A 12,231-nucleotide genomic window follows, 5' to 3' on the forward strand; every position below is an offset into this window, starting at 1 on the left:
TTTGACATCCACAGAGCCAGGATCCTGGCTCTCTCATTGGTAGACCTAAAAAGGGCCTACATTATTAATGTCACAAGTTAGACTTTTTTTTCCGCTGTGGCAGGTGCAAATGTCCAGTGTGAGAATAGTAGCTATTCAAGTGTGTTCACATGAGACTGGTTTGTTAATCTTGGTTGGTCGGGTATGTCTTTCTCTCTGCATTCACAGCTGCTTGCATGTTACACAGCAAGTGCTGCAGGTCTTCTTACACATTTTCACATCTTACACAGTCTGGTTCTATCTTATGTACTGTGCTTGTCAGACATGAGGTATCGTAGCCCTACTGATCCTCACCTGTCCTTATCTCCTTCAGGCTCCAGGCTGCATCAGTACCATTTCTTGAGACAACCAAAACCAAAGATAAAGAAGAAAAAGGGAGCTCAAGTAAGAGTATTTTTGGTGTGGACATCTGCTGTTATTCCTATCTGACAGCCCATCAGCAGGTTTCTATTCAAGCAGCTCACTGCTCATACTCCTCTAGCCAATGTTGCTGCAATACATGTGATTTAAAGTGATACATGTTGACTTACAAACACACCCTGATAACTTTACTTTTACTTTTACAAGGCATACTGGGATTATAGTACCACTAAACAGTTTTCAAAAGAATTAACAGCCCAAATTGTTGGGACAATCACTGTAAAATCTGCACTTCACAAGTGGAGAAATTGCTCTTTAAATGTACAGTTGTAATGACAATCTTATAGATTCAAAGGTAGAAAATAGTTACACTGTCATAAAATACACAGTATACTGTAGGTGAAAATCATTGTACTTTTGTGTATGTTTGTGTATATAGCTATTACCAACCAATTACCAACCGAACCAGGGGAGTATGTGGTGTTGCTGGCGGACAGAAAGTTGCTGGAGTTGCCACTGGAGTCTTTGTCAATCCTTCAGAAGGAAGGCCTGAGCTCTGTGTCCCGAGACTTTTCCCTTCAGCTTCTTCACAGTCGACTGAACAGAGAAGTACTAGAGAAAGGTAACAATGACACATATGTGAATATGAATATGTGAAAAATGAATTGCCTAGGGATTCCTAACCCTAATCCCCATGAACATGCAATTTTAAGACCAACATAGAGCAGCTAGTCTAGTGGATTCTGAGTCTGCTGATCTTGGTCTTTGCATAATTCATGTCATTTTATAGTTGTACTGTCAAAGTTTTAGTCTATTGCACAGTTTAACTAGATACAAAATGACATGTCTGTGCTTAGAAAGAATGAGCTAACTACAAAAAAATCCAAGACACTTGACATTTTTGCACTAGAGCTAAGCATATTTGCACTACTTTCCAAATAAAAGATGTGACTGTGAAGTTGCAAATGAGCCTAACCCTAGCTCTGAGTGTGTACAGGAATATCATTAAGAATGTTTCAACTGTCTGTTAAACGTGTTTAGTTTGATAGCTTGTAATGGCCGCACAGAGGTGCACACAGACAAACACATAGCTAATGCTGTATAATCTAGTTATTGGTGTAAACAAAGGGCATGAGTAATGCAGTATTTTAGCACAGGTATTGTTCGAAACCTTTTAGAATATGGAAGTGCAAATGAGTAGACTGTGTGGCAGCCACATTATTTCAGGCAGGTCAAAAATCATCTGGAGACTTCCTGCTCAGCATTTATTAAGCCTGTTATTACTACCCAAATTAAACAGCCCCCCTTTTTAATCGCCCAAAGTGTGTTTAATCAAGATGATTATTTATGTGATTATTCATCCCCTGTAATAAATTTTTAACTCTAAGAAATCCTTTTTCTTTGTCAGTTTTATATATAACTTACTAATTTCTCATTATTCATTCTTATTATTATTCAAAATTATTATATTATTCTTATTATCTCAGTGGCAATAAATACAATTCTGACCAGTCCGTGAAAAATGGGCCTCTATTTTCCATGGGAGGATATTTTCACGTAAAGATCAGTAGAGAAACAGCAAGATATGACTTATAATAAAAGACGACCTATGAATGGGCCAGAGCTGAAATTCCAATTGTGTATTTAATGTGTCCAACCCCAGAGTCACAGACACTGTAAGATGGGAGAAAAAGGACAATGCAGTATAACTGCCTTATCCATCATCCACTATTAATAATTAGAGTTTTGTTTATAACTGGATGTTTGCCTCATATAATTCCTCATCATATTTTAGTAAATAATGGCCTACACTTGCGAAAGCATCTTGACGCCAGGATTTAGGCTGCAGGCAGCCATCCATAGAAATGGAATTTGTTCAGGATAGAAAGGTCATTTCACATCCTGGTAGCATGCAGAAGTTCATGCGGACATCCGTACGCACTGTAGCCTGCTTTGCTAAAGTGGATGTCCATTAACTGTGGCCATTTTGCTGTGCCTGCTAGAAGAATTTAGAGTCAGCACCGTAGGTTTGATTGTCCAGGGGTAATGTATGTAGGTCTGGCCAAGGATAACTGTTCACTTAGCAAGTCAAGATTTAAATTTAAATGACCACATTTGTTAAAGTTGTCAGCCTAAGACACAAAAGGTATGAATAACTGGGGATCATATCCAGCCTCTTACTGTTTTGCCATGTTCTAGATTTACCCTATTGGTAAAGCTCAAATTCTGGTGTCATTATTGGACACTGGCAGGAAAAAGTGACTAACTGTTAAATGCAGACTTTAGTCTTAAACAGTTTTGAATAATATGTCCATCTTAGGGAAACTGTAGCCAATAGTGTCTGATGTTTTCCTACTTTCCTCCAGAAAGGAAGAACCTAAACCAAAATGGACAGAACACAGTGAAGTAATGTAGAGATGCTGTGTAATCCAACACTGCCTGGGAGCGCAGCATCAAGTGTTGGTCACTTTGATCATCACTTGGATCATCAATATTTCATTTGGAATTTTGTTTAGAAGGATAAATTTGCTTCACAGTCACACTGTGGTAAGATTAACTGTCTTTTTATATAATTTTAGTCTTAATGTTTCACTACAGTATTGTGATGAACAAAAGCATTATAAGAGGACTGATCTAAGCATCAGGATCCAAACTTAATAAATTGTACAAAAAAATTACACATAAAATTGCCATGGCAGTTGCAAAGCTATACTTCACTATAAGGCAGGATCACTATTCAGCTTATTGCTTTTTTCTTTTTCTCTTCACTTTGTTATCGTGTATTGCAAGAAGTGTTCACTGTAAAACATGGCAAACAGTATTTTGTTGGATCAGGAGACAAATAAAAATAACTTTTCAATGTGCAGAGACACAATCTGGGTAAAAATCAGTTTAAAATTATCTGCTAAATAAGTATTTTTGGCGTTACAAGCAAGAAAAACAGAGAAGGATGAGCCTGTTGAAGGATGAGCCTCTTGTTTAATTAATATTGCCCATTACATTGTATCCTTCTCCAGTCTCTCAGGGTTTTATTTTAGAGGCCTACTATGGGCGTAAAATCCCAAGAAGAAAATCTGGTTGTTTTGTGGCGATGATGCCTCAATTCTTGGGAGAATTATGCACATTAATATTTTGGAGGGAAGAGAAAGGGGGGCAGAAAGAGCACTGAAGCTGATGCTGCAGACATCTTTAACTTTTTAAAGGTTGACTCATTTGCATAACTTGACTGAATGTTCAAAGGTTGCTGTTAAAGTCGTGTGTAGTATGTATGTGTTTTTCACTTGACACTTGCTTATGCCACAGATGGGAAACTGCAAGAACGTGCATTTTATATTACATCTTTCAATACCTGGATCAAATAGATGGGTGATGATGAGACCAGGAAAAAAGTGATCTTTTTCTGGAACATCATTACCATAATTTTGACAACTACAGTTTAGCATTGTGTCAGGAAGATATAGTGCCTGAAAGCACTTTTGGAAGGGCTATTTGTTATTCTGTGTAGTGCTTTGCATGAGGTATGCACAGGACAAATTAGCACAAACTATAAAAAGACTGCCTTCAGGTTGAAAATGTGTTTGCCTTTGTATGAGCATCTGTTCTTACTGCATCAAACTCTCCTGTCTCACAGTTGTCAAGTGATTACTCTGTGATTCAGACTACATGAAAGATTTTACATTTGATTGGTCCTTTTAAGAACAAGTACAGTGCGACACAGGTTTACATACAATTTTAGAAAAAAAGATTTCAAAGTTTTAGCATGAACAGTGTGAGCCCCAGATAAAGAAACTCAGGTTGTACTGAACACACTGATGCCATCTGATCATTGATGACATGTGCAGCCCGACAATAGATATTAAAGTTGTGCAGGCAACACTGGAGTTGAACCAAGGTGTAGTGTCAAAAAATTGGTCACATCTAATTAAAAGCAAAGTCGATGCACTTATATTCAAAAATATTAAAATAATGTTGAACCATTAAGAAAAATACTTTCACACAGGTTCATGTGTCATAAACATGTGTACACAAGTCTTGTGGACACATGAGCTTTATTGCCTACTTTATGAGTAGGATTTAAAAATTCCTGATCTTGATGATTCTAAGCACGCTGCAGTATAGCCGCTAAGACTAAACAATTTAAGGCTTCAGAGGTGACAACAGCCATAAACTGGCTACAGGTTCCGACCAAAAACAGAACAGTTACATTCAGTCTTTATATTAAGTCAGTGTTCCTTATGTATTTAGTGAAAAAAAGTTTCACTAAAAAGTTTGTCCTGAGTTTGGCATTAAAGGTCGGCACTAGTGCTCACATTCATGGGTCGTTCCAACAGATCAAACACTAGGCTATTTGTGCTTGGAACTATGTTACTGTATGTACAGTTGGGAACTTAAGCTACACGTGGTGTTATTGATGGGTGGAGATCAGAGTGTGATGAAAATCATTGATTCTTCCTCAATATACATTGACTTTCAATGTACAGAGGAAATGTGTGCATTTAGTCATTTGTTTGCTGCTTCCAATCCATTCATCCTGCTCCTACACACCTGCCAAACTAAATGGATGTTGTGGTAATTAAATTGATAATCAATGCTTAATCAATAGTCAGTGCTCTCATTTACATGAGGTTATAAATTTTGTGACCACAAGGAAACTTTTAGAATGGTTCAGTCACCTATAAATGTCATTGCCTGCAGATACTGAGAAAGTTTTCTTTTTCCTCCTCAGTCCAAATGCTGTGTAATCTACCAAACAGACAAGTGTACATATTAATTCTGCTTCCTGTTTGTGGCAGTTGAAAGTGACAACAAAAAGGAGACCAAAGGTGGTAAAGGAACTAAGGGGAAGGCAGATCAAAGCCAAGCCATCAAAGTGGTGAGTTCAGTAAATTAATCTGGGCCTTCCAGATACAGACAGCAATATTACTTATACCTGCTGTCAGCAGTGGCAATTATTTAAGTTCCTCCTGCCTCTCTTTTAAGTGTGGTTTTTCAATCAATTACATAATGTGTTTTCGCAACAATCCTATTTCTAGCTTCGGAGCAGTTATCCTCTGTCATGCATCACTTCTATTTTTTCAACCGACCCTTTCCTCTTTCCTTCCTTTTCTTTTCCTCTGTCTCCTCTGTCCTAAAATCCACTTTCATATTTTCTCTTGCAACTGCTATTTGTATGTCTTAGAGACAATGTTTGGATGTATGTAGATGTGCTATGTGTTATGTTTTTAACTGCTTGGTTTAAGCTGAAACAATTTTAATTTATTTACCCAGATACATGCCAATCATGCCTCAGCTTCGAACACCTTCCCTGTTGACACACGAAACCTCAAATGTATCTTTTTTGAGTATGTACCTTTTAAAATAACTTTTGTTAAATACTATATCTAGTTCATTTGGTTCTACTGCAGAATAGAGTTTCTTATAGATCTTAACATGCCTGTAAAGATATCATCGACCCTTACAATGAAGGCATCTTTGGTAAGTAAATGTAATCCAAAAAATAAGGTGACATACAATACCTACTTAACTTTGTAATCTTTGTAATCTTCTGTAATGGGATGGAAATATACTACTCTGTGGCCTATATAAATGGTTGTTGCTTATGATCAATTACATTAGAGTATAGTTCAAGCTTTTATTTCAGTGTCTGTATGGGCAGTGTGCACTGGACCAAGAGGAAGTTTAGAGACTCAGCCCTGTTCTGCAGTGATTAATGTCCTCTTTAGCGTGTATTGTATTGTAGCCACCAGCTGGCTCTGCATTTGATCTTCTTTGCACCCAGCCTTTCAAAATGTACTTTTACACTGTACTGTTTTACAAAACCTCTACTGTTGTGGCCTTGTATAAGTTACATTGCAGCTCCCATTTAGTTTCACCCCTTCCCCAAGTGGTTTCATAATACTTGTATGTTGTTGTCTACGTGTGACACAGAAGGGACCAGTCTGAGCAAAAGGATAAAGGAGATCTTGGAAACACACAGCAAACAAACGCCCAGGTTAGAACCTTTAAGTAGAGCAAATCATTGCAATGCAGCATGTGTCTTCTGGGTTTTAGAGCATCCATTGTATTTATTGCATTTCAATACACCTAATCTCTTCTGCTCTGCCATCGCTGTATTTTATCTGTCAAGTCTGTCTGAGATGGAGCAGCTGCTGAGCAGATGCAGCGCCATTATTTACCTGGGGATGGAGCGCTTCATGGCAAACATCCCACCTGCTAAACTAGTTGCCCTCAGTCTATCAGGTACTGTACACCCATTCACTGCAGTTTCCCTCCATTGTTCTTAATAGGACCTGAGAGCGTTCTTATTTGAATGATTGTTTCTAAAATTTTAGATGTCAGCCTTAAAAATTCACAGCAAGGTGAACATATCCATGTAAATACTACTGTGTGTGGACAGAAACATGTTACACAGGTGTGTTAGTTGCTATGGTTTTATTCAGAGATAACACCAGAACGTAGACAACTAAACTTAATGTCAAACACCCCCAGAAATTTCACATAACAAAGTCATAATGTTTCCATCACTAATCTGCATCTACTGTTAATGAAAACAGTCTTGTTTTCGGCTGACAGAAAATAAAATGTCAGCCGGGGTTGTCAGTAAAACAAGAAATTAGCATATTCATTTTAATTGTAAAATGTGTGTTGCTCAGGAACCATTATCACTATCACTGAATATAGGCTCTCCCAAAAAAATACAATTGATAGATACATTACTACCCAATAAAAAAGTCAAAATGAGACAGATAGAGAAGTAGTCCATCAAATCATCAAATGTCTTAAGCACCATATGTCCCGAGATTTAATGAAATCACACAGGATGTTGTGTTTTCTAAAGCATTTAAAATGGTAAATTAGGAGGAAAAATGGGAGGCAAAATACTGTAATGAATGAATTTGGAGCAGGGCTGTGGATTATGTAAACACTAAATGGAGCAGTAGGCTTAATCTCCTCAAACACATCAATCTTTCATTTCCTGGATGGGTATATATAGAAATATCCCTGTTCTGCAGTGAGAAATCAATGAGGTTTTGCTATCGGATCCTTGCTATAACACTTCCACAACTTCACCAAAGAGTGAATCTCATGAGGATTAATGATGGTGAATTATAGTTGTTGATCATACTGAGCCGGACAAGCAGTTGAAAATGTATTGACTTTGTAATAATGTTTCATTCCTCATAAATTTAACAAGGGTTATTTACACATGACAATGAGAACACAGTCTGGACCCTACTTGCAGGAGTGATATAGTGTAATGTAATGTAATGCTAGGTAGCAAGGATTCTTATTTATTCTTAATATAAATTAAAAAAAAAGAAAAAAGTAATGGACCATTAGTAGTTAGTAGTAGTTAGTGGTTTCATAATTTTTGATGAGCTATACAAGTCACAATGTTCAAAGATAGATATGTCCTGAATGGTTATCTCAGCTGTTTGATGCCTCAAGAAATAAATACGTCAAATAAGTCAAGAATTACGGAGTATATTTCCACTGAGCCAATCCACCAATACTTTGATTCTTTTTTTTTCTTGGAGAAGTCTTGAAAGAACTCCTGAACTCCTGTAATTTATTTACACTCAGGGTACAAGAAGATTCTAAAGCTGTCGCCCCCTTCACAATTATAAGAGGGGGCCTTTTCCTTTCTTCACGACTCTTTAAATAAATAATAACCTGTCCCAAATCGCCTTTCAGCTCTTTGCACTTTCAAAGGTATTTCACAAAACAACTATGGCTTCATCGTCATGGCTCCCGTCCTCTCCTTCACCAGAAAACAAAGGTAGTCTGAGGATGGGTGACTGACAGAGTGTCAGGCTGGCTTTACACTTCGCCCTAGGCCAGACATATGTGCCACCCACTAGCCTGGCATTATGCTGCTAACTATAGTGTGACTGACACCATGGTCTGAATTCCAGCTGTTACTTCACAACACACAGGACTGTTCCTACCTAATTGGCCATTGAGATATTATTAGGGGCGATGGCAGATTCGTGTTTCTCAGAAAAAACGGTGTCACACAGAACATGCTGCACCATCTGCACTCACATCTTATCTGCAAAGTGAGTTACTTTATCTCTGCATCTTTGATTGATTAAATAAGAATGTCACATGACTCTTTAGAGGACAAAGCTTGATGAATGTAACACTGCTATGACAATACCTGCACAAGTGAGCTTCATATAGTATCAGAGTGGACTGCTGTTCTGGCCCCGAGCACCTGCAAAGGGAAGAGGGCCAGCAGTGTCTTGTATAGTGTCTTATATAGGAAGGCATCTAGAACTGCTGCAAGGCACTGCATATCGCTGCTGCCATATAGACTGGATAGTGGATGGTGGATGCCTTCACTGACACTCACCTGGTGTCAGACACAAACACCTGTTTTTTTTACACCCAAAGGTCTAGTCCAAGTGTTTGTACAATAAAAGCCTGATTGTGTGCTCATACATAGTGAGTGTGAAGAAGTAACGGTGTCTATGGCAAGTCTTAATGTCAGTATTCCATTCTAGTGTTTGTTTCTTCTCTTTTTTAAAGTACACTGAGAGCATCATCTGATCTAATGAAGGCCCATGGCAAATATGTCATGTTTTAGTCAATACAAAGACTTATATTGTATGTATCTTTCTACACAGCTATTTTTCTACACAGTTTTCAGGAAAATGGTACATGAATAAAATCAGGAGAAGCAGAAAAGGCTCCTACTATTATTCATGATCAATTCAGTCATTTAACCTCACTCCCTCATATATGTCATACAGAACTCAGCTATAAAACACTTTCATTGTCTTGGTTAATTTGGCAACGCCTGTTATTGCTGGTGATGTAAATACAAACACTCAGCCACTTTTTCCAAGATACAACAGAAGAGCAGCTGGTGTTATGTTTTACAATGCAACCAAATAAATTCACGTTCTTTAATGCTTTCATAAAGAAGTCAGTCAGTATGTGGCCTTTTTCCCATAATGCTATTAGCTGCCACAATCTGATTTCATGCTGCGTACAGCACAATTGGTTTTGCACACGACGGCCGGGGAAAATAAAGTTGGTTACCTCACTGAAAGGTTGAAGGTGTACGGCCAGTAGCCTGCAGCTCTTAATCTAACAGCTCACTGTGACTCCTCCTGACCATTACTCCTCTACTCTACTCCTTAGTGACAGCTCCACAGTAAAAGCCATTCTGTGTTTTGCCAGTTCTGGCACAGTGTTAGTAGACTGAACAGTAAGTAATGAGATACAGTTATCTGCTTTATCACTTCACTTTAGTTGTGCTCTTTTTGTTTGATACAGAACATGATGGACCTCCTCAAGGGTGTGTTTTATACTTCATTTGCAAGTGTACATGAAAAACAGTCATAGTTGCAAACACTGCACTTTGCATGAACATATATGACAGGCCACTGAGGCACCTAGTACTGTAAAGTATTTTGTTTGTGAGGAGCTGTTTCTGAGTAGTTGTCTTTCATTAGAAGTTTTATTTACTCTGCTGCCAGATCATGATAATGATGTTTCCTCTCCTCAGAGTGCCGCATGGCCCTGCTGTTTGAGCAGGTTCAGAACAATACAAGCTTTCTCCGACAATCAATCCTTGACGTGCACAAGAGGTAATAAAACAGCTTTATCGAACAAAGCTTTTAAATAAATTTGCACTTAGACTTTCTTCTCACTCCATTTTCCCTTCCTAATGTGTTTTAGTCACTTTATAGTAGTGACAACTGATGTTTTTGTCACTGGCAGTATTTTGGCTTTTTGGTTGACAGTAGTTTACAGAGACAGGGCTTCCCCACTTTCTCTCTCTAATAATCCCACTATTTCTCTCCTCTCCAGCACAGGACAGCTTGCCCTGGAGAAACCCCTTGAGACTGCTCTGCTGTTGAGTTTGGCTGGTGTCGGCTGTGTTGTCCTCAATCAGTGGCACTGCAGCCTTCAACAGAACGCATACAACATGGCCATCGTTCTGGACAGTAGGTTTTGGACATACTTTTGAAATAATAATGTACTTTCTACATTTATCATTACTCTCTGTCAAACTAATACGTTGTACTTTAGCCTCTTTAAAGGTCCCATATTGTATTAAGGTAGATGTCCATGTCTTTATGAGTGTATATATATATATATATATATATATATATATACACATATATATATATATATACATACACAATACTGTGAAAGTATAAAAATGCTCAGTCCACAGAGAAAGGCACACAGCCTGTACTCAGAAACTGAGCCTTTAAGCAAGCCGTCAGGACTTCTGTAACTTTGCGATGTCACAACAAAGTAGCCCTCAGCCATGCCCCGAGCCCCTCCCACCTGGACCCACCATCCAATCTTGCAGGATTTGGTTTCTCTGAGTGTTTACCTGAAATCTACTGTATTTTTATTAGATCACTCAGAAAACAGTCAGCCAATCAGAAGAGAAGTTCAGACACTCTCTTTTGATTGGCTCACGAACCTGAGAGCTATAGAGAGGGAGAGGGCATGTAAAACTACTTTGAGATGGTTTTTGTGTCTTAAAACCACAAATATATCTTGCTATGGATCAACACTTCAAATAAAACGTGTAAAATGTGGGACCTTTAACATTTACTTAATGCCTGTTGGCATTTCTAGCAGTTACAGTAATATAATCTGTCTCTCACCATGTGTTGAAGATCTACTGAGAGTCGGACAGACCTCTGGTCAGACCATCCATGCTTTGAGGAAAGGGAACGGTTCAGAGATAGCACACTACAAGGTTACAAGATCATCTGGTACTGTAAATTCTACTTGTTACCTAATTAACCTCACATTTGCATTTCTATTTAGTGTAAATTCATTCAAGTCCATGTGTTTTTGTATGGGCACATCACAGACACCCACACCTCTCTCTCTCTCTGTGTGTGAGGTATGGTTTTCGAGAATAATGTAATGTCAACCAGAATCGTTCAAATTATTAATCAATCTAAGCTGAATTTCAATATAACTCTCATATGTAATTACAGCTTTCTCTGGCTTTCCTCTGCAGATCTCATGCTCCTCTCTGACTCAAAGGAAGACAATGTTCTCCACAAAATGACTCTCACACCATCAGCTTTCAACTGTATACTTTATGGACTCCCTAACTTAATTGTCATGTAATATACTGTAGTATAAACTCAATATTCCTCTCTCAGTTCAAGATGATACATGTCAGCAAGCTTTGCAAATATTACTGTCAGCAAAAAACTGAACCTACTGCAGTATGTGGGTTAAACTCTTAATAAAGGATGATTCATTACTTACATTCTCCTCTATGTGAATTTATGAGAATACTGGCTTTATACATGATGTTTTTAATATTGTTTTTACTATACACAGCAGACAGTAATATACAATATGCAACATGCCTGCTAGAGCTCTCAATGTTCTGAGAGAGGGTAGCTTACACAGCTTCACCCTGTACATGCCTTGTATTATTAAAATATCAATGTAACTGTGTCATTGTTGTGCTGTGGAATTATACCTTTGGGATCTCTGCCTCGCAGATAACATTAATATATTAAGTGTTTACTATGTTGTGTCCATATCAATCACCATGATTGCCAATTTTCCATTGATGTACATTTGTTTCCAGACTTTACCAAAACTGAATGTGAGAAATTATTTCTGGCCAAATGAACAATTTGACAGAAATGGATGAACTCCTACAATAAGTGGACTGAGCTAGAAAAACAATGGCTCGTTGTCAGGTATGCTTTAAATGTGGTGATGCAGCTTCATCTTGCAGCTGTAACTGAAGTTCTGTTATTGGATTCGTACGTCTTTTCTTGTCTTTTTACTCCAGCTGTGCCAAACTGTGTCAACATGAAAACCACC

General features: G+C 38.1%; 1 protein-coding gene across 2 annotated transcripts in view; it reads left to right on the forward strand.

Annotated features, from left to right (window-relative positions):
• The window catches only part of LOC130181737 (cilia- and flagella-associated protein 46), a 48,754-nt gene extending 36,901 nt beyond the window's left edge, over positions 1-11,853 (forward strand). The window contains exons 49-59 of one of the 2 annotated variants that reach the window (XM_056396128.1): positions 353-423; positions 839-1,021; positions 5,193-5,272; positions 5,668-5,728; positions 5,842-5,874; positions 6,328-6,391; positions 6,527-6,639; positions 9,917-9,998; positions 10,222-10,358; positions 11,049-11,147; positions 11,402-11,853. In XM_056396128.1, the coding sequence (XP_056252103.1) occupies positions 353-423; positions 839-1,021; positions 5,193-5,272; positions 5,668-5,728; positions 5,842-5,874; positions 6,328-6,391; positions 6,527-6,639; positions 9,917-9,998; positions 10,222-10,358; positions 11,049-11,147; positions 11,402-11,514 (1,036 nt within the window). In that variant the 3' untranslated portion in view covers positions 11,515-11,853. Of the gene's footprint in view, positions 1-352; positions 424-838; positions 1,022-5,192; positions 5,273-5,667; positions 5,742-5,841; positions 5,875-6,327; positions 6,392-6,526; positions 6,640-9,916; positions 9,999-10,221; positions 10,359-11,048; positions 11,148-11,401 lie in introns of those variants that run through there. The other variant, XR_008829625.1, reaches the window with a different exon arrangement.
• Positions 11,854-12,231: the final 378 nt, after the last annotated feature.

This window comes from Seriola aureovittata, chromosome 14, assembly GCF_021018895.1.
Source record: "Seriola aureovittata isolate HTS-2021-v1 ecotype China chromosome 14, ASM2101889v1, whole genome shotgun sequence".
Lineage (NCBI taxonomy): Eukaryota > Metazoa > Chordata > Actinopteri > Carangiformes > Carangidae > Seriola > Seriola aureovittata.